At 35.9% G+C, this 27,500-nt stretch overlaps 1 protein-coding gene across 3 annotated transcripts in view; it reads left to right on the top strand.

Annotated features, from left to right (window-relative positions):
* Positions 1–26,657, top strand: part of step (cytohesin steppke) — a 44,092-nt gene extending 17,435 nt beyond the window's left edge. For all 3 annotated transcript variants that reach the window (XM_071586188.1, XM_071586189.1, XM_071586187.1), the window contains exons 3-10: positions 8,945–9,009; positions 10,514–10,780; positions 15,645–15,757; positions 15,853–16,001; positions 16,758–16,869; positions 17,122–17,349; positions 19,662–19,731; positions 22,895–26,657. In XM_071586188.1, the coding sequence (XP_071442289.1) occupies positions 8,945–9,009; positions 10,514–10,780; positions 15,645–15,757; positions 15,853–16,001; positions 16,758–16,869; positions 17,122–17,349; positions 19,662–19,731; positions 22,895–22,982 (1,092 nt within the window). In that variant the 3' untranslated portion in view covers positions 22,983–26,657. The remainder of the gene's footprint in view (positions 1–8,944; positions 9,010–10,513; positions 10,781–15,644; positions 15,758–15,852; positions 16,002–16,757; positions 16,870–17,121; positions 17,350–19,661; positions 19,732–22,894) is intronic.
* The last annotated feature ends 843 nt before the right edge of the window (positions 26,658–27,500 follow it).

The following is a 27,500-nucleotide window of genomic DNA, read 5'->3' as shown; positions in this document are numbered from 1 at the left end:
GTTGTTCATTTTGACTAGCTACTCTAAACAAATGTGATAAGTGGCGTGACCATCCAAACACTGCTGCTCAAGGCATACTGCCACAGTGTGCGCGTGCGTCAATGCAGCAAGCATTTGGCTCCCCCCACACTGCTTCGCTCAGTACACGCAAACGGAGGTTACTTCCTGGACTGCCCTCATAATTCCATGACTCATTCAACTGCTAGGCCTATTTTGCTCTCGAGTTTGCCCCATATTCTGCAGACGACTATTACCCAAAAAACAGTGATTTCTGCACGAGGAAGAATTTTTAAGGGGTTGTGGAAAATTTTTGTGCAAATGAGGATCATAATAGACCCATTCAAGAACACGTCATGTATTGCTTATGTATTAATGAAGGGGCCGAACTGTTTGGGGTCAGTTAGAAAAGTGGAGGAATTCATGTTCATTTTTTTAGTTGTAATTCAACATTTCAATTCAAATCCTATTCATACTGATGTTTCATGGAAGGAAAAATTCAATTATATACTGCTCTGCTCGAGTCTCTTGTGATCTATTCATTGGCTGTGTTCAGGACTAAAAAATAATTAGTTTTCACTATGGGAAGTACAGAGAAAATTATGCTGAAGTGACAGCAAGTAGGGCTGAGAGGAACTCCTCATCCCCCCAGTTATTCTAACCTGAGTACTATACAAAAAAGATATGAAAGATGAAGAGATGTTCTTATTATCAGCCTCTATTTCAATGAAAGAGTGATTCAAAGTTCAATAAATCATCTATTTGAATACAAACATGTAATCAAAAATCTTTGCTTCATTTATTGCAGATTTATTGGTCTGCTCCCATGTTTCCTATCACCTCGCAATTTCTGTGATGAAATTTGAAAGTTACTCCTCCGTCCCCATCTTGGTGATTTTATTAATCTAGACAGATGTCTTGATCATACCTGTCTCAAGATGTTGTCTTAAGCAAAAGGGGGCTGGTCATGCTATCAGCTTTGTTTAACCCTTCCATAAGGAGCCATTTTGATGAAGGATGGGGTTAGGGGTGCCAATGCCTCACTGGTGGTTACATTCTTCACTATTAACATTGTGGTGCTGAACATTGTGCTATTTCATTGTCTTGACTGTGGTGTTCTCCATTTAGTGTGAATAGTCAACTTGATATGCCTGCTTATTGTTAAGGAATTATTTCTGTCCATACGCCGAATGCTATTTCCTTTCCTTTGACCTTATACAAGCAAATGCAGTAATCCACGTAACTAGAAAGGGCTTGGCTCTCTTGGTGGATGTGGCGTTTCATTCTCTGCCGTGGTCATCCTTTCTGCAACATTTATTTGTTTGCTTGCAGTCCACTTGAGAGAGGTGCAGTTGTAAGCGTTTGTCTGTAGAGTGAAAATATGACTCATGCAAACAAGTTGTATGTGGGAGTTTATGCTCACAATATTGGATGGTTGGTCTCATCCACAGTATAGAATGTGTTATAAAAAAGAAATAAATTGAGTCCAATTTTCAAAGGCTCTCATGAAAAAAGAGCTTCTTGGTGCATCTGGAAAACTAATCTTAATGATCTTAAGGAAGGGGCATTGTGTCTTTGAATAACCTGTAATATTTTACATTATTTCTTATGAAAGATATTGTGTTTGAACTGAATAAATTGATATTTTTTTTAAATAAATGATATTAGATTAAAATTATAGAAAGATGGTGAGGTTAGAATGTCCAATGACTCAAAATGGGTTTGGCAAGATGCCCTGTGTAATAAATGAACATAATATAGCCTTGGGTGTTTTAAATACTTCAGTGTTGTTAATACTATCTAGGAATTGGCATTGTGGAAAATTTGGGTGTGTAAATTTGAAAAGAAATACATGCACTTTTTAAAATGTATAGGGTAGAAGTTGATATGAAATGCTGATGTTGAAACATTGTGCATGACACTTTGGTTGTTAGTTTTTTCTGTTGTACCATTTGATGAATTTGTCCACCGTCATGTCAAGGAAGGAAAAATTTGCCCTATTATTACACACAATTTAACTAGTCAATGTCATCGAGTTGAATCTCTTTATGAAGTAGCTAACTACCATTATTGGTTCCAAGATAAGTTGTTTTTTTATTAACTGCAAAAAGTATTGCAATGTGTTTTAACAGTTATTTTCATTGGCAAAAATAAGAATACGACTTATGGTGAGTGAATCACTGAATGTAAATTCATAGTCTGGAAATCTTATGTCAGTTTTTGTTCTGTGATGCATAGAATAACTTGCATGTATGCTGTCTGTAGTTATAAATGCTCTTGGAGCACTAGAAAATATCATTCTGTGGCTAAATTTAATCGAATACATATTTTAATTATCAAGACTTTCGTGAAGTTTATGTGAAACTTGTCTCTACTCTTGGATGCGCAAGGGGTATAATGTTGATTATGAATTTTTCAATTCCAGTCATCATTCTGGCGAACTTATTTCATTGAGAACATGGCCATAATAAGTTATAAATTAAGTACAGCATTGTATGTAAGATAGATATTTGTAGTTGAAAATATTTCAAAGTGTTTCTATATTATCCATGCATGCATTGGGGCCACCAATAGTTGACAACTTGGATGAATGGTGAATGATAACTAATGATATACTTTTTTGGAATTCGAGATTTTTACTATCTTATTTATTTCGACTAACTATTTTAGGGTAAGAATATTATCTTCATGACAGTTTCGATCTATGTATTTTTGGTGTTTTTAATTATGGTAGCCTTTTAAAGATAATGGTCGAGCATTTTTGAGGTGTTAAAAAAATCTTAGTATTTGTTAAGTCTAAGCTAAGAGTGTGTGTGTGTGTGTTGGTGGCAGCACATGTAGTGGTTCCCTGGGTCACACCGTAGCCCTGTAACCTGTTGTTACTTGTGCTAAACTTAAATAAATGTTGGTATGTGTGTGTGTCGGCCTTGCTCAATTGGTAGAGGGGGAGGGGTGGCATATTGAAGTTGGAAAGCTACATAGTGCTGCTGCATCCTGTCTTGAAATATACCATTTGCAGGTAAGGCAGTTTTATGTATGTTTTCAACAAGTACAGGTCATTGGGTCGCATCTTAATCGGAAGGGGTAAAATGTTAATGTTTCTTGTTGAAATGATAGGGCTAAAGTAGTCATTTAAATCTGTCGAGGTACATTGCACTTGCGAGTGGCTGTTGTAATGAGAATGGCAGGTTAGTTGACGGGAAAATTCCACACACTCACAAAGTTGTTGCTATTACTCCGACCTGTGACAGCGTCGATTGGTGAATTTCTGTGCTTCAGCTGCGCAGGGGATTGTCTGAAACAACTGGAATAATTTTCTAAATTGACAACTTGGGTCACTTTGATTCCACATTCTCAGCAATGTGGAGTGTTGGAGTGTTTGAAATTTTTCATTCCTATGGTGAGTTTAGTGATTGAGATAATGAACTTGGTCGTTAGGTTTGCCGACATTGCTCAATCTGTGTGCTGTCATCACTTCATTGTTTATTCCTTAATGCATCTTGCTTTTCACTAAGAAATTATTCAACACTTTGTGAATAATTGTGAAATGCAGATATGAGCGATACATAAATGTAAATGATTATGAAAATGCAAATGTTTAATTACGGGCTACTCTTTCAATGTAACTTGAATTCTCATGTGACGAATCTTCATGGCTAACTCCAGAGTGAGTTGACTAAAAAAAATGTCTTGTAAGAGGGAAATAATTTTTTTCTTTGTGTATGTTGAAAAATTCTTGTGAACAATGAGTTGAATTGAATAAAGGAAAGAGGGTTATTCAAACAGGACAGAGTTGGAACTGGTGGAAAAACAAATAGTCAAAATAAAAAGTAAAGGGATTTACCTTTGACAAATTAGGAACTTAAAAGGAAAATTGCATCATTATTGTCCATGCATAATACTGTTGAAGTTGAAAAATGCTGATATACTCTTTATTTCTCTTAGTTAATTAATTAAATAAAAGAATATTTCTCTTGAATGTTTTTAAGGGATCATCCTAAATAGTAGACTACCTACCATGAAAAAATTTTCCTTATAGATTTCTGCCACAATTATCTTATCGTATCGTTGTTAGAAGTAATCACTATGTTGTTAAATTGTACAAAGCCATTATATGGCCGAATACTTATGCTTCTCATCTTTTTGAAGAGGATTTCAATGTAGAAATTGATTTAACATCTTCTCACATTATTTTTAATCACTTAAGCAAAATTGTAATTCATTGTAATTGAATTGACCCTTCAAAATAATTTTTATTTTTCCAAACACGGCAAGTAATTGATACATAAAAAGTAAACTATATATCATCCTCTAAAACTCTAAAAAAATGAAACATTTAAAATTTCTGCCTATCAATTGTTTTTTTCATTTTGAGCTTAATGGGATTGTAAGCCTTCTGGTGTAAAACCAGAAACAACTGCTTGGGAATTTTTCTTTAAACAAAAACAATTTAAATCTTATATCACATATCTTATACCATCTTATTTATTTACTCACTAAGTTGATGAGTCAACCTAATTCAAACAAACAACTTGGTTAAAATAAAATTGGTTTTCTCCAGTAATTAATAATATATTGTATATTTTCAATGTAGTCAGAGATATTCAGTACATTCTGTTCCTGTAGTTGGGGAAAAAAGTGGGATGTGCTTTGCTGTTGGATTTCATATAATGCATTATGCAAAGACTGGCCGTTCAATAAATGTGAAAGTCTCAAGTAAATAAGTGTGTGTGTGTGAAATGGTTCCAATGACAGATGAAGATCAAAATATGCTTCCCGGAAAACTGCTGGACTGATTGTCTGCACACTTTCCTAAATTTTTTGTATGTTTTCTGTATTTATAGGTTCCAAATTCGTAGCAACCCAAGGAACACACAAAGGCATGCATAAGCCAAATGCGCATTTACCTATTGCACACACAGCTTTTAGTCCCTGTGTCTTAGAGGAAAGTTGAAGTGCACAAAATAGTGCACGCAGTGTACCTGTTAATAGTTGTGGCTTGTTTTTTCAAAAGAACCTGTTAGCATATTTTTAGCACAGATATGTCTATGTATTCCATGAGAAAAAAATGATGCTGGGAAAAGAAAAAAAGTAAAGGTACTCTTAGCTACTTCTTGGAGTTAGACCTTGAAAGGAAACACACCACGGCACAATTGCGATGGCACAGATAATCTTAATCTCTGTCTGCAGTTGGTGTGACCCTGGGATTGTTTCCCTCATAGCCCACCCAAGCGATATCCCCTTCATACTCGGATGCACGGACAATATTACTTGTGGAGTACTCACCTCAGAATGAAGGCGTAAATTTGAGGTCCCTGGAATTTCATAAATGAATCCAAGTACCCTTAAAAGTTTTGAATCATTTACAATAACATCATTGTGTTCTTCACATTGAATGCTGCCCAGTTATTCTGATAATTTCTAACACAGCTCCCGATAACAAATAACTAGTTGTTTGGGTTTCAAGGTCACATAGTTCACAGTAAGGATTTTCAAGCAAAAAAACTTCCGATTCTTCTACTTTGTGGGTTGGTGTTCAAAAAGCATCACCTACCATTAGTGAATATTTTTCTGTGTAAGAGACTGATAAGTCCATCCCCCAAAGTCTTCTGCTTACTCACGGGCACGTCAAGTAGTGAGAAAAGCTGAAGTAGTAATATTCTGTGTGTGTGCCCTTGTAAGAGGAGCATTGAAGTGAAGCCGAGCATGACCCTTCACCTTCGTTCATTAGTGTCATGTTGAATGGGATCTCAGGGATCAGCCATCTGATTGGCAATATTTGAATTTATTCATATTTTCATCATTTCCCTCTTCAATCTTGGAGAACATTCCAGGTTAGATTATATTTTATTAAATAATTACACAAGCACTAATAAATTGTAGTAGAATTAGTCATATCCTGAGTCACTCTCCCTATGGTTGCAAATGGTATCGAGGGTCTAGAAAAACTAGTAAAATGCTAGTAAGGCAATGAACAAGTGTATTTTGCCTTATTCTTAATTTTGCAGTTTTTTGTCCCAGCGGTCTTGTTTTGAATTAATAGCACTTGTGGTGATTACTTTTACTCTTGTGTTTTGAAGATCTTAAGATATGTTTAATACAATATTAACATTGTTGCTGATCCTCTGCTGTTTGTTACTGCTCATGCTCTCATTAGGTTCTCATTTGTGTATCACAGAGCTATTAAATGTGCTTAGAGCACCCGTATTCTAGGGTCAATCTCACATTTTTATATCTTCTTATTGGTGAAAAAATTAATTTAACAGGTGTAATCATTTTCTGAAAGTTTGTAGTTTTATTTCAGCTCAGTCCATTATGTTCTTAAGAGTTAATTTAGTTGATCTGCAAAGTTTGTGTAGTATGCCATTGCTGAACAGTCTTATTTTGAGAGTTGATAATGTCCAGTTGATGTACTAAGTGCATTAGCCCTCTACGTGGTGTACATTTCTGCATGCTTGTTTCAGCCACTGTGTATGCACAGAGCACTTGCCTAGAAGCAGATAGCATCCACCTTGCATTTAGTAGTACCTAGATGCCACTCATTTCGGGTCTCCAAATTCCGAGGAATGTTGAATGATAATAATTTTATAGACTTGTAATATCACCATTTGATTCTCTTCGTAGTCTGTTGTGTGGAATGAAATAGAAGAATATGAATTGTGCTAGGAAGACCTCCGTGATCATGTTCTTTCAAATTCGACAGAAATCATCTCTTTTTTTTATTTTGCTTATCAATGGCAGTTGCATGAAGATTACATTTTGTATTTTTACTTTGACCAAATGTTTCATCTTTCAGAATTATTGATTTTTTATTGATTTTTCATTGTTGCTAAGGTTTTGTAACTAGGCAATTTAAATTATTCTGGGGTTTTAATTCTGCAATGGTAACATGTTTGCAATGAAGTGTGATATTAAAATTTGACTTATTTTTGTGATGATACTGTGTTATTACTCTAAATCTTTGCATTTGCCATGTGTCATAGCTTGGGATGATTCAAAATTTAACATTTGTGGGTGTTATAATGTTTGGTGTGGGTTCAATATGGTGTTGGAAAATGATGGGTGTAAGTACATTTTGATGACTCTTCTTTCCTATGAATTAATTACTGCACTAGACATTTTTATTTATACTTGAAGTAGTTTTTTTTTTCAAAATATTATTAACATGTTTTTAAAGACTGGTAATTAATATATTATCTGTGTACAAAAGGGCAGTACGCCTATTTTCAATACTATACTTTCATACCATCTAATAGCAATTCAATCAGCATTTTCTATAATATTTGGAAAGATTTTATAATAAATTAATATCATGTTTAGAATCCAACAGACTTCGGTCCCCAAACGAACTTGGCTTTCATGAAAAAGTCCACGGCATCTGTGGCCCCTGATATCCTTAGACATATGCATTTAGTATGCTTTCGATAATAAATCAACAGACATCTATCCACATGAAATGGGTTTGTAATTTTCCGCTGGCTTAGTCTTTGGAAAATGACAAACTCATTTCATATGAATATCAAACAATGCCAAGAAGTGAAGCCTGAAAGTGTTAAGTATAAAGTCATTCCTGTGTCATTTGATCTCAGGAAAGTATTTGATTGTGTGAAGGCTCATTGCTTTTGAAGAAATTGTGTAAGCTTCAAATCCGTGGTTGTGTGACGAGCTGGATTCTAAAGTCTAAGAGTATTTGACACCACAGGATTCAGCCAGCAACTATTGCGATCAATGGCAACTGTTATCCCTGTTATATAAATCTCATGACTCTGGATTAACCCAAGGGCTCCGTGCTGGGGCTTATCTTATCCTTGATGTATGCCAAATACCCTCCCTAGTATTTTTCTAAACATCCCAGGAGCAGATCCGTTATTACATGCGGATAACACAAATGTCATAGTCTCATCTTGTAACTAACTTTGTTAAATTTGAAAATGTTAAGATAAATGTAATAAGTGTGACCCAAGGAATTGATGTTCTAATGTTTGACCTGGCCCAGACCATCTGTTGTGAAAGCTTGCATATATACGTTAATGATATTCCTGCTATTAATGATAGGCCGAGTCCCCATCGAGGCGTCCAGGTTAAAAATTCTGGCATTGCCTCCACGATGCCTCACTGAATTAATTTGGTGCCTCACGTCAATATTTTGGCATCCATGTTGCAAGGGGTCTTTTAAAAAAGATCCATATGATCTGCTGCATTTTTGGAATTTTGGCTTCTTCCATGCGATTATGGCGTGTTTCACTGATTTAAACCCATGGCATTCTCTTCTGGGGCTTGTCACCTTGTGTGCCCCTGCCGAATTGAAACCACAAAAAAGGGAAGGCTGACTGATGAATTGCGAATGAGCCTTCTTCTGGTGCCCTCTCCTCAAACCATTGGACCCCCTTACCTCCTCCATGCATTTATATTTTGTATGTCTTGTTACGCACCCATAAAAATAGCACCAATTTACTAAAAGATGGTGATGTTTACAGCCACTTCACCTGAGGTCACAATAACCTTAATGTTCCGATAGTACTTACCTGAACTTCATTACTTGCTTCAAATGCAATGGGACTTCAATGTTGAGTTCTTGAACTGAAAAGTGTGAACAGTACTTCTGTTTTTAATTGAAAATAAAGAATCTTTTGTCTGTTAAATTGTTTTTTTGTAATTTTGACAATTTATGAGTCATAAGAATTGGTTAACTTCGTGCCTATACCTTGGTGTGCTGACTTGTATCCTGTAGCGTGTTATCATGATCAGTGGACCAAATAAATTATTAGTATTATAAAAGTAAAATTGGATTCTTTAATGACACAATATTTTTAGTGATTAAAGGATGTCTTTGAGGCAACATTAATTTGGCTTCTCATTTAATGTTATTATTTTTATTTATTTATTTACTTCAGTATGCTGCTGAATAATATGGTTGTTTTAACATGAAACTTAAAATTTTTTACAGCAACTTAAAGATGAACTTGGGGAGGTGGTTGCTAAAATGGAAAATATGGACACAGCTGATGAAAGGTTTGTTTGTCAAGTCTCTTGTAAATGTGAAGATGTCTTAAAATTTTTATTTCGCGTTTAATAATATAATTTTCATAAAATTATAATTTCTGTCATGAAGTAAACGACTCATTAAACCCTATGGCAACCAAGTTTTATCCTCTATTACTTGTTATATCTCAATGAGTATTATTGCTTCATGTTTAAGTAGTTACCCCAGAAACCCTTCTCTGTCCTGAGAGCATTCATTCAATTTGCATATTGGGTTAAAAATCATTCTTCTTTCATCCTCGACACTTTTAATCAGTTGAACTATCCATTTATTGTTATTTATACAATAAATGGGCCTGAAATAATACATTTTGACTCATAAAAGTATGTCAATGAAAAATTAATTTTTACATATGTGCTGTTGACAGGAAAATTAAAATTTAGAAGATAGTGTGTGTGAAGTTAAAAGTGTTGATTTTGTGTCGTGGAGTTTTTCTCGTTCTTTTAATTCAACATTGTGCTCATGATGTTTCTCTTTGTAAAGTATGTTAATTACCTAATTTTTCTGTTCTTTGGTTTCATAAATGAGACCATTTCACTGCCTGTGCTCGGCATAATACATATAATGTACCGAATGAGGTGAAGTCACCATTATTTCATTATCAATTCAAATAAACCCATCAATATCGACCCTCGCTGATATTTACAATTGGAACATTTCATTCAAGAACACACGCAGAGGTTTGCAATTCAATCGCATGTTAAGTCGTGAGTGACACACTTCTTTTTATCACTCAGGGTATTTCCACCATCTCCTGATAGTCTGCCACTGTTCTTTGGATGCTATATTTTTTATCCCATTGCATCTGTTGTCACACATGATTGTAACATGCCAAATATACTGGAGCTAGGCTGGGAATCACTTAATGGAGCAATGGTTAAATTACAGATTAAATCTCGTGCATAAATTGGAAGGATGTCTCTTTTGCAGTGATGTTAAAAATGTTATATTACCCCTATTGTACTACGGTAGGAGAGATCATGCTGATAAAATTAGAAAGATTAAGTGTAGAAACGATAGATTTCAGATGTCATTTTTTCCACGAACGATTAATGGGATCAGAATATTAATGTCTGACTGCCTTAGGGGTAAAAATATTCTGGTCAAATTTAGTCAGGTGTGTATTCAACCCCTGCCGCACACCCTAGCCATGGCTTTCAGGGTACTAAAACAATGAATATCAATAATTTGGTGATACCTTATTGTTCTTATGTCACAGTAGACGTGTGATTTGTTTGATGGCAAAGTTCTTTTTCTCTATGCCTCGTATGTAATTGCTGTATTGGTATAAGTCATGGATAATTTTTAGGAATGTGATGATTCAAAATTAATAATATTAATTAACCTAATGTTTAAAGCTTTAATTAGTGTTTTCTTTAAATTAATGAGATATCAGTGAATTTAAGTTTTGGTTTTAAGGAACATATTACTGTTGGCAATTCTGTAAAACTAATTTATTTACTTATTTTACAGCAAAAACAATACTAGGGCCAAGAAAATGTCGATTGGGCGGAAGAAATTCAACATGGATCCAAAGAAAGGCATTGAATACCTGATCGAGCATGGGTTGCTCAGGGAGACGCCTGCAGACGTGGCACAGTTTTTGCACAAGGGTGAAGGACTCAATAAAACTGCCATTGGTGATTACCTCGGGGAGAGGCACGAGTTTAATGAGAAGGTCCTCAAAGCTTTTGTTGATCTCCATGACTTCACTGATCTCATACTCGTTCAGGCTCTGAGGTTGGTGGTTATTTATTTTTAATGCAATTCAACCCTCTTGTCAATTACTTTGGTGGGCTGGTTTCATTCTGTGGGAGAATATGATTTTCTCTGGTGTAATTTATGTGTATGTATTTTTTCTAGTGTAATTTCCAGATGTAGTAGGGATCTTGAGGTACCAATCCTAATCTATTTTATGTAAACGCACGCAGGACTATAGGTCATGTATATGAAGTATTGAGCTTGAAATTGATTGCTTTTAATTTTGAGTTCTAACGGTGGACTTGATGAACATCCCAAAGCTCCTTGTATTAAAATATTCTAAGCATTGAATTAATTAAATCGATGAATATCATATAATGGACTGATCAAAGATGGCGATCGATGTGAAAAGTGTTTGTTTGGTCCGTGTGATGCAATTACAAAAATCGAGTGTAAACAAGGCATAGTCCTACATATAGTGACAGATCTACAGGTCAAGCTAATGGACTGTTTGAATTTAATAAATGACCAGTCTAAGGAAATCGCCATTCTAAACATGTGTCCACTGAAACCGCACGAGAAACCGAGGGAAATACCGGGTGACGTCAAAATATCGATCACCAACTCATTGGAAAGTGAGTGATCGCAACTTCCCGAAAAAACTGTGAAGGAGAAGAAAAGTAACATGGAACGTTTTAATTATTCTCAAGTCGTCGCTACTGTTACTAATACTAATAATAAAGAGCGTACTCCTAAGGTGACGCTGCCGTACTCTTCCGTTGCTCGCAAAGGAAATTTACAGCCACCACCTGTGGAACCGCATACCACTGCATGCAACATGAGGAAAGAAGACGATGAGGGCTACACCACGGTCTCAAATAAGCGGAAACCTCGGCCAAAGCCGATTGTGGGGACGTCAAACTTGGGCAGTATTTTAGTCAGGCTGCCAAAAATGGTCCACGCTTGGCAATTCAAAGACACGACAATCGAAGCTGTTAAAAAGTATTTACCAAGCAAAATACCTAGCAAATACTTTGAGATCGAGCAGCTGAAGGTGTCTAGAGGCACCTACACCTCTTTTTGTGTATTTTTTGGTGAAGACTTAAAAGATGTAGTAGAAAGTCCCGACTTTTGGCCGAAACATGTTTGTGTCATTAGGTATTTTTTTCTGAAAGCCCGCCTGACCTACGCAAAGGGTTAGTCGAAGTTAGGCAGCCTTTAACAATCGCGCAAGTTAATATTTAGTGCCTCAGGAACAAAGTAAACCTGCTGGAAGTGGCTATAAATGAGTGTGAACCAGACATTTTGTGTATCACTGAGCATTGGTTAAAATATGAAGAACTAATGGTTATTTCACTCTCAGATTACTCCCTAGTGTCCTCATTAAGCCGGACCACTCATAAAAATGGAGGTGTGGCCATATTCGTGCATAGTAGAATAAAGGGTTCTATAAACTCAATTGACGTGCCTGTGAAGGAAGAAAAAACTTTTGAATGTGCAGTGTATTTCCATGAAACTCCAGTGGGATTGCTTGTGCTCATTTCCATCTATAGATCACCAACTGGTGATTCTCATACTTTTATCAAAAAATATTTCATAGAACAAAATGTAAGCCATGGCTAACTGACGAGATCCGTTATTACTCAACCTTAAAAAACTTGCTATTTCCAGTAAAAGTTCAAACAATCATGAACAAAAGTTGCTTAATTAGGAATATACGTATTACCGTAAACTGATTTCTACCACGAGAAGAACTTATAATGATAATAAGTTACTTAGTTCCAATAGTAAGTCCAAAACTGCATGGGAAATAATTAATGACTGTAGAGGTAAGAAAAATCCACAACTCACTCTCCCAAAACTTTGTAACCCTGAAAATAACACTGCCATTAGCTTTTCAGCTTTAGCTAATAAATTTTACAAATACTACATATCAGCTCCTTGCCCAACTATTTCTCCAGCCAATGTGCTTTTAGCAAATGCACCATCGTCAATGTTTGTCAAGCCCTCTAAAAATCTAAAAATATCGTGTCCTCACTCAGAAACAAATCCAGTACTGGCCCAGATGAAATTCCTGGTAAAGTTGTACATCATTGTTTTGAAGCCATAAAAGCACCCCTTTTATTTTTAATTAATGAATCTTTGATACAAGGGATTTTCCCTTCCCAATTAAAAGAATCAAAAGTAGTGCCCATTTATAAAAACCATGGCTGTGTCAATGATTTGAACAACTACAGACCAATAGCCGTCCAAAATACATTTGCTAAAATATTTGAATAAGTCATTTTTATGCAAATAGCATCTTATCTTGGAAAAAACTTCCTACCTTCAAATTCTGAGCATGGATTTAGATCTGAAAGGCCTACCACAACTGCCATATGTCAGGCAATCAACAGCATACTTAATTCATTAGATGCTAAACGCAAAACTCTTGGAATGTTTTTTGACTTGTCAAAGGTTTTTGATACTGTAAACCACAATAGACTACTAATTAAACTCAATAGAATAGGAATTAGATGAATTCCTTTAAACTGGATAAAGTCTATATTCATAATTGCACTCAGAAAGTGGTGTTATCAGTTGATGGGTCAAAATATTCATCCGAAGCATACCAAGTTAACAAAGGTGTTCCACAAGGCTCAACCCTTGGGCCACTCCTCTTTCTGATATACATCAATGACCTACCTAACTGCTTACCAAATAATGATGGAATAATACCTGTGTTGTACGCTGACGACACTAATGTAATAATATCAACACAAGCATATCCCAGCCTTGTGGAAAAATCTAAGTCTGTCACACTTGCAATAAACAAGTGGTGTGCAGACAACCCTCTTAGACTTAAATGTAAATAAAAGTGAAATAGTATACTTTACACGAAATAAGAACGTGTCAGATGATCTGCTGGTAAAAATCAATGACCAATCAATTGAGCATGTGACAGAATGCAAATTTCTAGGTATTTCTCCAAGTGCAAATATTTCTTGGGATACTCATGTAAAAGCCCTTCAACACAAGCTCAGTTCAACTTGCTACTTATTAAGACACCTGCATGAAACTACAAGTAAAACTGTACCACTCAATTTATACTATGGGGAAATGTATTCAAAAATAAACTACAGTATAATATTATGGGGATCAGCTGCTATTTCTCAAACCATCTTTAAAATGCAAAAGAAAACGATGAGAGACATCACCAGGAAACCTCACAATGCTCCATCAAGGCCCATTTTCCATGAATTAAATTCCACTCCCGTGCATCTACATTATGTTTTTAATTCTATATGTAAAAAATAACATTGGCAACTATTCTCTTAACTCTGCCTATCATCATCATTACACCAGAGGCAGGAATGACTTCCATTATGGGAATATGTGAACTAAAGCATTGAAATTAGGACCCAATGAAATGGGCATCAGATTATATAACAAACTACCCAAAAGTATCAAGGATACAAAGGGAACTGCTGCATTCAGGCATACATTAAAAAGATATCTCCAGCGCAATATGTTCTACTCGGTTGACGAACATCTCAACGATATTCCCGACCAGTAAGTTCATACTTTTAGTTTCCAGCAATGGTCATGGTCTGATTCATGTTAATGATCAATGATTTCTCTGAATTTGATATTGCATGTGCATCTTACAGCCAATGTTCATGGGTTTGTGCCAAACATTTATGTAACTATGAGCTTCATTTCTTTCTCTATGTATCTTAATTGAGGGTGTCTTTGCTCCTTTTTGACGTGCCTTATATCATCGGCATACAGCACCCTCCTGGTACTTTTGTATTGTGATCCCTGGGCAAATAAAACGTAATTAAATAAATAATTAATGCACACAATGTGTACAATTGTTAAGGGTATGTTTTAAAAAATTGAACAAGAAGCATTTTCAACACAATCGTGATGGCACTTGCTGGCTGCTATGCCTAAAATTTGAAATTCTTTCTCTTTTCTTAATGGAATATCAAAAGGGTAATTAATCCCACAGATTACGGTCATTGACGACTATGAACCGAAAACTTGAGAATGTTTTTTTTAGCCTCCCTTGATATGTCTGGGTTTCTACCCATATATTTTGTGTATTTATACCCTTATAAGTGTGGACAATACCTTACTCCTTCCACATGAGTCATAAAAAATATTACATTCCTTCTTCTCTGCAAAACATTAGTTAGTAATTAAAATTTGGAGTTTAGGGAACTTGCAAACCAGCTGAAACTGACATGTGCAATGCAATAAATAGGGGCATTTTCCAATTTTAGGCTTCAAATGCTGGATACTTTTTATTGGGAACTTGTGGCAGATAACTCTCTTTCCTCCAGCAGTAATCAGTATATGGGAATTTAATACTCTTTAGAGTGTCAAGTTCATTAAAAAATATCTTCATTCGCTCACATTTGCATGCCATTGTCTTAATAATGTGTAATTGACAGTTGTTTTGTGGCGTTATCACTTCCTTTGCTAGTTCCAAAGAGGTGCTACCTGGAAATCACTAGAAGGCGTCAGCTAGTTGATTCTCACCCATACCTCCAAGCATTTATACAATGGGACTCAAAAGAATTGGGATTTTGTAAATTCAAGCGGATAGGATTGAGGCAATTCATCTGAAAAATACGTGATGAGAATTAGCATTCCTTTTTCACCAATTTTTACTCCAGAATGAATTTTTTAGCGAAAAAGTGTTGGTCTTTTTATATTTATGCCTGCAAAAATAGTTGAATAATCTGCTAAATGTGTAAGGTGATATTTTTATTTGATCGGGTAAATATATTTTTTTTAGTTTTACTGAGCTTTATGGTTTATTTAGTACTTATTGGCCGTAATAGATACCAGCTGTTAGTAGTGTAAAATTTGAATGAGCTCATTTTAATATTTAAAAACTTTATTTGGTTGCTAGGCAATTCCTCTGGAGTTTTAGGTTACCTGGAGAAGCTCAGAAAATAGATAGGATGATGGAGTGCTTTGCTCAGCGGTACTGTCAACTCAACACCAACATATTTACAAACACTGGTATGTTTTCAGATATCTTAAAGCAGTGTAATGATTATAAATATTGTCAATTATTGGAGGTTTTTCTTGATGTTTGGTTTTTTCGTTCTCAAAAGATACGTGCTACGTGTTATCATTTGCTATCATCATGCTGAATACCAGTTTACACAATCCCAGCGTTAAAGAGAAGCCTGCCGTGGAGCAGTTCATTTCCATGAATAGAGGCATTAACAATGGAGGAGATTTACCCAGGGAACTTCTTGTTGTAAGTAGATAATGGCCCTTGGATTTTCTCATAATTCCCATGCTGTGGTTGTGGCCCAAGAGGTGATCAACTAATTGGCACCTTGCCTGAGATTCATTTTCCTAATTGTCAGTTGCACGAATGTTGAATCCCATGAGCAATCCGCTCCTCCTCAAACCCATGCAGAGCTTGACCCAGTGAAAACTCAAATGTATGTGCTCCAAATGTACTGTCAATGCTATACTAGTGTGAGTGAAAGTAATAAAAACATGAAATTTTCATCACCTCTCACTTCCCACTGACGATGAGTAGCTTTTCATTGTTTTTTTTTCCTCGAATTTCATTCATAACAGTTTGAATTTCCTGAAAAAGGCACGTTCAAATGAAGCTCGTTCAAGATGTTCAGCCATTGGATGAGGAAGAAAGGGAGCAGGAAACATTCAAATGGGCACTGGCTCAATTTATTGAATAATGTCAAGTCATCCAAGAAATGACTTGAATTTCAAGAAATGCATGTTTCGTTTTGGATGTTGCAACTGCTGTCGTATTTCTCTCTCCCCTTAGTAATCGGTGCTCAGTGGCACTTACATTTCAATAGGAAATTTAAGTTTTCTCCCCTTGTGTATTTTTGTGATACATTTGCTCGAATCTCAAATTTTTGTTTTGAGCCGATGGAAAAGTTAAATAACAGTGACCAAATTGTTAATTTTACAATATCAAAACTATTTCCCTCATTTAATTAGTTAATATTTTAGACATACGTAATATATTTTTCAGAGTTTATATGATAGTATAAAGACGGAGCCATTCAAGATACCCGAAGATGATGGAAATGACCTCATGCACACCTTTTTTAATCCGGACAAAGAGGGTTGGCTTTGGAAGCAAGGTATGTTATAGCGTATGCCTTAATAGATTATGAATTTAGGTGTTTGCAAGTTTGTTCAATCATTAATGAGTTTTTATGGTACACTTTGAGTCAAAAAATTCAAGCTACATTTTTTCGCTTGTGATATAGTAACAATGGCGGGATGGCTTTTAATTTTTTGTTGCTACTTCATGGAAATACTATTCACCAGTGGCTTTGCTAAGATATGTTGGATTTAATGATTAATGCATTAAAAGTAAATGTTTCTTCCAGGTGGTCGGTATAAGAGTTGGAAACGAAGGTGGTTTATCCTGAATGACAATTGCCTCTATTACTTTGAGTACACCACGGATAAGGAGCCTCGGGGCATCATTCCTCTGGAGAACATTCGAGTGAGGGAAGTTCAAGATCGCCACAAACCACATTGTTTTGAGCTGCATGCTACTGGTACTGAGTTTATCAAAGCATGTAAAACCGACTCAGAAGGGAAAGTTGTTGAAGGTTTGTATACTTACTACTCGATGCTGTCTTCTGGTGTCACGCACAAAGTGAACTATTGCCAACACATTTTTGAAGGGAACCGAGCTAGCTATTAGTAAAATGTGCAAATCAGGGCTAATATTTATACAAATTGGATTTTTAATGTGGGTAACATGACTTACGGATAGGAAATGTATGATGTACTTAATTGTTACAGTGGATTATACAGCTTTTTGGTGATAACATGTGGCAGAAACCTTTGATTTCATGAAAGGTTTCTGCTTGGGGTTAATAATTTCTCAATCCCTCCTTCGTTGATATATTTCTTAAGTCATTGGTTAATGACCAGCACATTGTCTTCCGTATGAATTCCATGCTTTTAGTAGGTCCTGCACCACGATTACCCTAGTCATTCAGCACTTAATGTACACAAGTAACGACTAAATTGTTTATTGTTGCCACTGTGTGCCACAATGTGAATGCAGTACTCTCAACTCATTTCTTGGAAGGCCCGTGAACATTATAATTATAATCGTTAAAATAGAGTTGCTTGGCAGGATACAACAGTAATGAAATATTAAGAATTTTTTTTACTATAATACTGTTCAAAATAATGGAGAAATAATTTCAGCACTGGCAGAGGTCAAAAAAACATCACCGACTACATTTCACATTTGGGAGCACATTTAGTGTTTAAAGGAAGGTATCAGAAACAATCCAACTTCAGACATATCGTGCATTTGTATTTGAACTAAACGAAAAATCATATAAAAAACATTTTCAATGTTATAATGATCGTAACTATAAAACTCTCACTGTCTATACATTTCAAAAAGGAGTTTTGTTTTTTTTTCCTTGGAGAAATCAACACTTTTCTTCAGTCAAAAATTGTCTTTTAACTATGCATTTCTATCTGGTTGATATTCTGGTACTTGTCTTGCCATTATTAACGCAAAATACCTGTGCTCGCGCTATTCTTTTCTTATGACTTTATAAAATTTCCAAAGCTAACATCACTATGCATACGTGTGTGTTTAGGTGACTCAATGAAAATAAAATTAAGCATTTCTATGTTCATGTTTATTTCTTTTTAACTATATAATAATAATGTGGGTCGCGGTAGTCCTGGGGTGGAGCGTTGGACTGCTGACGTCCAGATTCCTGGGCACCTGCAGCTCCACCCAAGCTAAAGTGATTTTTTGGGTACCAGATCTTCCTGGGAAACCATAACCGGCACAGGGAGAGGAACTGGTCCCCCTACCCTGATGTGTGAATTTTTCACACACCGTATAGGGCTTAGTACTGGGTGAACTCTACCATCACCTACCAAACTGACCTTCGGGTTGATTACTGTGTTTATGGTTTTTTTAATATAATAATAATTTTTTTTCCCCAATTGACAAATGCAAACTATGATACTGAATATCATACTTTAAGTGATCGAAAGATCTGGTGCTTTCCCGGCGTATTAGTTGGGTGAATTCTTCTCGGGTCTTCCACCGGGTCAATGGCTCTATAGCTGCCGACGTTTCAATTCCCGACTCGGTCATCGTCATCAGGGCTTCCGATTGCCGTTCCGCCAAAAAGTTTCAAATATATTTACACGGCTCAGGTGTCATCTGATTGGTCCCCAGACCCACCATTGTCGGGGTGCCTCGTGATTGGCCGAGCGGTCTGCCTTGTTTCCATGATGCATTTCAGAATAGGTTTCCTGGAAACCAATCAGGTGACACCTGAGCCGTGGAGGCGGGTAAATAAATAAATATATTTGAAACTTTTAGGCGGAACGGCAATCAGCCCTGATGACGATGACCGAGTCGGGAATCGAAACGTCGGCAGCTATGGAGCCATTGACCCGGTGGAAGACCCGAGAAGAATTCACCCAATTAAGTGATCGTATAGGGTACATCCAAAAAGTACACTCAATCATTACTAGCCAAAACAAAGATAAAATTACACCTACGTGCGCAATTATGTATTAAACATTTCAACATGTAAGTACGCAGACAATTCATTTTTAAAAATAGAGAGTGATTTCTCATTTTTTAAACCAATGGGATGATTGTTGTACATTTTGATGCACAGCGAACGAGGTCCCTTGGTCGTGATTGACATGCTAGCAGACACTACACATGGATGATTTCTCATCCTAGTCTCATAGGTGTGTGTGCCATTGATTGATGGGAGTAGAGCCATAAATATGTACATGGGTTGGGACCAGGACTTGAACGAATGGACATACTGTCAAGGGATGTCCTAATGAGAGTCTACAGGAGTAAAATATTTTAATTTTCATGTGCTTTTGGAGTACATTTTTTAATTTTGATTTGCAGGAAAACATACGGTGTACAGAATGTCTGCTGCAACTCCTGAGGAGAAGGATGAGTGGATAAAATGTGTTCGGTAGGTAATTATGTACTTCTTGCTGTAATAGTTGGTTTTTGCCCCAGAAGTATTGTTTTTCTCCTGAAAGCTGGGGACTGCCTAATAGTTACGTGCATTTTTGGGCAGTACTTGCTTAGTGAACTGTGTGTTTTGCGTTTTTGGAAAGTGGGAAGGGGATTCCTGAAGGATTTAGGGGGGATCACTGTCCCCCAAGTCTGTGGCAACAGGGTGGGGGGGGGGGGGTGGCAACAGGGCGGCAAAGGTATCCTTAGGGAGAGGTGATCTAAAAGTTGAAACAGGCTCATAAGGTGTTCCCAGCCTTTTGACCATGCATTTGACCATAGCATCCTGCTGAAATAGTGTGGTCATTTAAACAAAATGCTCTAAAAAAACTAGGTACTCAGTGTAACTCTTTTTTAAATATATGAATGAATTACAACTTCCATTGAGCTCCTTCAGCCAAAACTCCTTTCTTTTTAGCTGCTGCAGAACAACTGATTTAGCTGTTTTTTATGCTCAGATTAAGTAATGTATTCCTGAGGAAATTCCATGTGTAGAAGTAGTTAGTAGGGGAGGTGGCCGACAGCCAAGGTCATCTGCACCACTTGGGGAGAGGTGGGTAAATTGTTGCGGGTGAGATGTTCAAGGAATGGAGGAAGGTCAGAGAGAGACCCGGCATTGGCTTGAGCATGCTCTCAATCATAGGGGTCACATGCAGTTGAGCGCCCAATCCGATGGACGGCGAACTCCGCTTGAAGTGCTCTAGTCACAGCACCTCTATTGGGAATTAAGACCACAAAAATCTGACCACCACCAGGATCTGAACCTGTGCCCTCAGGGTGGGGGGACAGTGCATTAGCCTCTTCACCATCCTGAGCCCCTTTCTTGATTGGAAGCTACCCCTCTTCTCTCGATAGTACTAAAGCTGCTTAGAATAATATTTACTAAAATTAACCTGTTTGGAATTTCCCTTTATCTCTTCGGAAAGACCTTTCGGAGTTCGGAACACTGCCCATCGTAGAATCGACAGGGTGAAGAAATTTAGAGTATATACTTCCTGTAATAAACTTGCACCCAGTTAAACTAAATTTAAGAGAGTCGATAGTGTATGCATAGGAGAATTGTTAGGTAGGTATGTACTTGAATGCAAATTGTTATAACTTTTAAAATAAAAAAATAATAGATAGCAAGAACGTTATTTTTAATTTGATAAATGGCAAAATTGATGGAACTGCATTTACTTCGTTCCGCAGCAGTATTTATGAGATGCAATTGCATTCCAGTAATGCTTAATGTTAGTGTCCATTCCTCCTTCTGTAAATAAGAACTCAGTAGTGGAGAACAAGTCCTCTGGCCTTGACAGTGATCTTTAAGAGATCCCGGGAATAACATCCTTCTGCCGCAATCTTCTCACCTTTGACAGGACCAACAAATCTAGGTCACCAACCTCTCTATTCCCAAATATTTGCTGCAAAAGGCTCATCTACATCTTCATATCCCAAAGAGACAATTATAATTTTGACAATAAATTACCTATCCGTTTTTTCAATCATTCTGAATGGCTCTTGAATAAGCTAGATCCAACATCAAATATAGCCTTTGCTCTGATCATACTAAAGTGGAGTAATGCTTTGGAATTGTGTGCTTGTAAGTTATGCGAATAAATTGTTGGAGGGTAGCAGAAAAAAATACTGAATATCATATGCTGCCCACATTGAGGGAAGAATGGGAATAGGGGAGGGTGGGAGAGGATATCTTATACTGGGACGAATGGTTTCCAATCAGACAACCACACGTTAAATAATCAGTGTTCTGGAGTAATGGATTTAAATGATTAAATAATATTGGATCTTAGCCTTTCAAAAAGAAAGGCTAAGATGAAATTAAAGTTGAAGGGCATAGATAGATAGAGATCTTTATTTGGGCGAAATTGAGACCAAATGGTCCCTTCTTCCATTTCACCCATCGTCGTATACATATTATATTAGGCATTAAACTTATAGTTACATTCATATGTACACATAAATACATATAGACAGACATCAATTCATTTAGCACAGATTTGCGCATCGAAAAGAAAAAAGTATATATATATATATATATATATATATATATATACACACATACACATACATACACGTACACACACATACATACCTATATACATACACATACCTACACATTTACATACATATCCACACACACATACATATACGCATACACACATAAACATACATACATGCATGCGTACACATACATAATTACGACTGGGAGACGTAGAAAAGTTCATCTATTTAGGAAGTGTTTTGGAGGAGAATTGGGCATAGAAGTAGGGAGGTATAAAAAATTATGCTAGGCCAAGGAGTGTTTACTAAGGGGCAGGAGTTGATGACAGCCAGCCCAAGGGGAGATGTGAAGAGAAGACTTGTGAAAACTTAGATATGGAGCATAGTTTTTTTATGGCTCAGAGACTTGGTCATCAAGGAAAGAGGATAAGTGTAGAGTGAAGGCTTTTCAGATGTTGTTTTGTGGAAAATGAGAAATGTGGAATGACTAGAAATGAGAGCGAGTGATGAAGTTCTAGGCATGTGTAGTGGAAGTAGGAAGGTTTTTGGGAGAAATCTGAAGAAGGTGGGACAGGCGGAGTCCAGAGATACTGAGAGGTAATTTGATGCTAATTGCTAAAATAACGTAAATTTTAGGAATGGGAGGTAGAGGGAGAAATACGTAGGATGGGCAATTGAAGTGCATTTAAGGAAGGTTGTAAGTTTTCAGGGCTAAAGAATGAGTTATTGTAATATGAAGTAAATATCATTATGTGTGTGCATATTTTTTCCCTTAATTATGCATGTAGTAATGGATTCACTGGAACGAAACTGTATCTCATCTCTGTGTTCAACCTTCAGCTTAGCACACAAAGAAGTGCACATCTAGTTTCATTGGCGAAGCTCTTCAATTATTGAATATTTTGTTAAAGAAGACCCTGACTCTAACTTGATGATTAGTCCTCAGCTAATGGAGTTCAAAGAATAATCCTCTTCTTTATAATGAGTTCCGTTGCTTGAATTATAACCCCTCTTGACATTTCAATCAGAAAGAGATATTAATTAATGACTGTCAAAGCTTGTTAAATTTTTGTATCAATATGTTATTTCAAATTGCCAAATGTTATCTTTTTTAGGCAAAGTATAAGTCATAATCCTTTTTATGACATGCTTGCTGCAAGGAAGAAAAAGGCTCAAAAAACAAGCACGCATTCTAAAAGTTAAAAAATTTTTCAATCGTTAAGTGCCAAGTGAGACAGTTCCACCAAATCTTTGGGGCTGATAATACGCTTATGATGAGTGTCAGTGGCTGCAACAGTATCTCCAAGGGCGCTGATGAAAGTGTATTGAGGTTGCTGCTAAGTGATAAAGTGGTGCAGACTATGTGAAGTGGAAAATATTTGGAAGTGAGGAGGAACGGTATTTGGTGTCCAAAAATTTTATACTGCAGATACGTTAGCTTAATTGGTCATATTTGAAAGCTTGAAAGGTCAAATGGAATATATTTTTTTTAATGGCAGTGCTGAGGTCCATTTATATGTTCATATCTATATATATATATATATGTGTTAATAGTACTTTTTTAACATTTAAAGAATTAAATTGTAAATATGGTACATGTTAAATATGTTAGTGTAAATTACAGTTGCCATTTTATATGTAAATATTTATTTCATATTTTGCTGTTATTTGTTTTTTATATTTGCTGCTAGCTAGTGCTTGCAGCAGGAGGGCACAAATGTTGTTGTACATGTTTCTACATAAAATTATTCAGATCATGTGTAATGGTAATAATTCTTTTGCAATGTGTGACGTTTTGACACAGGGTTGAAATGATGTTCAAGCTGCACAAAGGTAGCCCATTTGCTTTATTTAATCAGTGGCAGAGGGGTTGCCAACTTTGAAGTGGCCCGATGCTACGTGCATCTGCTAAGTAAAGCTCAAACTCAATTAGCTATCCCCTCTGAATTCAAGTACATGATGTGAATGATTCTTTTTGAACATATTTTGTCATTCACGTATCTCTTCATTTGACAGAAATTTTCTACTGCATGAATCTTGTCCAAAGTTATTTCTGTATAAAAAACTTGGTTTGTCATAATGTGCAAAGTGGATAAAATGCTCCATTTGTGGTGCTCTTCCCATGTGCAAAGATTTCGCTCAAGAGGAATCTTTTATTACAGACTGGTGATTTGGGACTCCTATGGTGCGCGTAGACACCTATTCTCTCATTTTGCCAATAACTCCACTCATTAGTGTATTATACATATTTATTGTTTGGTCAAATAAGAGTGGTTATTGGTCTTACCAATTAATTCTCTTCTTTATTCCAGTTTGACTTATGGGAAATTAAATTCTCAATTGTGGTTCAATACACGTATACCAAAAGGTAGCTTTTGTTGCACAGAATTCTTCCGTTTTATGTTTATAATTACTTTAGAATTCATATTGTGGAAATACAGTAATACTGATTCAATTAGCACATAAGCATTGCAGAAGACTGCATTTAATCATATCGCATTTTCATTAATGAAAAGATCTGTAATGCCAGTCATAATGGTGTCAATTTGGGGAGTCAAACTTATTTTTTCCCTCATTTTTGTGCTGTGCACTGTGTACAAATGATCTTTTACTCCATGAGTAAGCGTGATCAATCACTACATGTTTGAGAAAATGGAATTTATATAGATATTTCATTAATAATATTCGCACATTTATTGGTATCTTATTCCGTACATCACAATCATTACATGGAATTCATTGGAAACTCCACTTGGACTGGGTCGTTAGCATGTTTTGTCAATTAGTATTCTTTGGTATGGAAATTTAAAGCAAATCATTTGATGGTGTTATTGTCAACTTTTGGAATAATTTGCTACAGTCAATTGATTTATTTTGGTTTTCTGTGTATTAGAGGTTAAATTCCAATTGTGTACCTTTGTACATTGCATAATTACATGTTCATATATATATAATTGTTGTTATGTTGATGTTTTTCTGTGGATTCTTTCTTAAGTATCTCTCCATCAATGTCAGTTCTCACAGGTGTTATTATTGCCTCTCTCTTAATTTGAGGAAGTGAAGGAATTGGCACAACTTTTAGATTAGGCCCAGTGTCAATATAAATTTTTGATAACATTAATGTTGCTGTCATTTAGTGTTAATAACTCTTTCTTTTCCCTTGGATTTTTTAAAAAATAAAGTTGAATGAATAGCGGCCCTCCTCCATTTAAATTTTAAAAATGTATTTAATATCAGATGTCTATTAATTTAATTGGAGATTCATTTGATTTAGTAATTGACATTTTTATGTACAATGAATAACAATCAGCTATTTTATTTTCAAGTAATAGGTGAATGTGCCAGTAGATAGATATGAAATGAATTGACAGTAAATCCCTACTCATGATATTGCTTCTTTCTAAAAATGTTTATCTAATTTCACGTTGTTAAATGGTCAATTTTGATATGCTTCATAATCAGGGTATTGGCACCCTGAATATCTTCTATTATGTGTTAAAGTTTTATACTTTACGAGAGTAATGTGACCCAGCTGAAAAAAATGACACTGACATTTCAGAGGAAAGAGGGACTTTTGCTTTTCTGAAATATGAAAAAACAGCTTTTTGTGCAATTAATTTTTTGAAGAAATAATGGGTCAGTAAATCAGCTTTATTGAAAATATTTTCGCACAAATACTCATATCCTTGTTCACATTCCAATTTTTGTTTCAATGGCATCAATTCAACTTTGGCTATGAAAGTCGTGGGAACAAGGCTACCTCATTCCTGAGAACCCTTTCCGAAGCTCCCAAGAAATATAATGATTGTCTGGTCCTGCCTATGCCTGTTCTAATCACAAATTGCCTAACACTGTAAAGATTGATATCTTGCATTTGATATAACAAATGCCTTTAGTGGTGCTTGAATTTGAAGGCGGGGACAAATTTATGAAAGTTTGCCATCCATTTTCCCTGTTATGTTGAATTGACTCTCACCCGAATGGAATGTAGAGTTATTAACTGGCATCATCATTGTGAAGTTGACTCTCACTTTGACGGTGGCAAATGATGTTTTAAAAATGATGCATACTTCCTGAGTAGGGTTTACGTTTATTTATCTTCATTTAATAAGTTGAGGATGGAATAGAATCTTAATGTACATCTAACTTTTTCGCTTGTGTCCTCTCTTGAATGAAACAAATCACTCCTAATTGAATTACTAACACTCATTATTGGGGACAACTGCAATGGCCAAGTTGTACCTTCATGGCACTGGCATTGCGGTGATGATTGAAATTATAAGGTTAGTTAATTCAGTGTGGCCATAATTAGAAATGAGCACATGTGGGTGCCTTGAGTATGCTGGCAGCTTCAGACACTTTCCAGTAGAAAGGCGGTCAGCAGTTTCATGAAGACTTGTATATTAGTGTGTACTAGTCAGTGATGCAGGTGCAACTTCATCATTTGGATCTAAGTTAACTGAAATTCCACGTGAGAGCTGGTGGTCATAAAAAACGGTTGGCTTGCCCAAAATTAAATGCTGTTGACAGTATTAGAAAGATCATGTCCACTTAATTAAATAACCAATGCTCAAAAGTTTTTTGGACTTCAAGATTTCTTCTTAATGCCTCCAATTTCTTTTCATTTTATTGTTTGTCATGTTTCATATTCCTTTAAATGAAGGTCATGGGCGGATTATAACATTGCCTTACCAAAGAATAGTTTGGATAGTATATAAAGAAAAATATTGTTTTTATTGCAGCCCAATTACTCAACTGAGCATCGTTTAAAGTATGAATATATTTAAAGGAATTGTAATCATTGGTTGATGTATAATATTGTTTTGGTATGTGCATTATAACATGTGATGATAACTCTTGAAATTATTAAAGATTTATATTTCCCCAAATGTTCTTTGTGTTTTTGCATGGCTACATTATGAAGTACGTCATGCATAAATTGGTTGCTTCACTAAACTTAGTGTGAGGATAGAAAAATAGTAAAACTCACTCTCTCATGTTCCTGAATTGTCCCAATGTAATGAGTTGACTGTAACAAGTTTTTGTTTAATCGGTTCAAATCACAATGCTTGCAAAAGAAAAGTACATTTGCAAAAACTTTAAGCAATTTCTTACTCATGCTTAAATTTTCAGCTTTTAATTATATATAATGTTTTTATAGACATTTTTCATAAATTCTGGATTTCTCATCAAATTAGCTTGGCAATTTTTGCAGGATATTAATCAATTACGAATGGCACCTACAAGTAGGTGCTAAACTACTGTGGTGTACCCTTAAACTGTGAATGACTTGCATTCTCTTACAGTGTGTATTGTAAGGGCACGTTGGTGGCTTAACTGGCTAAATCCACAGACTAGGTGCCCAGAGTGGAATCCTGGTCCAGGAAAATGATTTTTATGCTGGCACTCTGGCATTCGTGTGAGCCGTTGCAGGTGCCCCTTTCAAAGTTAATGTTGCAGCATTTACCATAGTTTCTTTAAATTTCATTTATAATATTGTAAACTAACATTCATGTACTGCCAAAGATGTATATTAAGAAATTTTTGGAGGTAAATTCTCTGTGAAAAAATTGATTTTGGGAGGGAAAATCACATGAGAAAGTAGCATTTCCCACATGAACATGTAGTACACAGGTTTGCTGCAGGTGCTCTCTTGGACACTGGTTGACAAATGTACAGTGCACTGTCTAATGCATTAGAATGCCTGATGGTTTCATGTCT

This window comes from Hetaerina americana, unplaced genomic scaffold (genome assembly GCF_022747635.1).
Source record: "Hetaerina americana unplaced genomic scaffold, ioHetAmer1.1.p SCAF_21, whole genome shotgun sequence".
NCBI lineage: Eukaryota > Metazoa > Arthropoda > Insecta > Odonata > Calopterygidae > Hetaerina > Hetaerina americana.
Note: the sequence above shows the minus strand (reverse complement) of the source record. Positions and strands in the feature narration are given on the sequence as shown.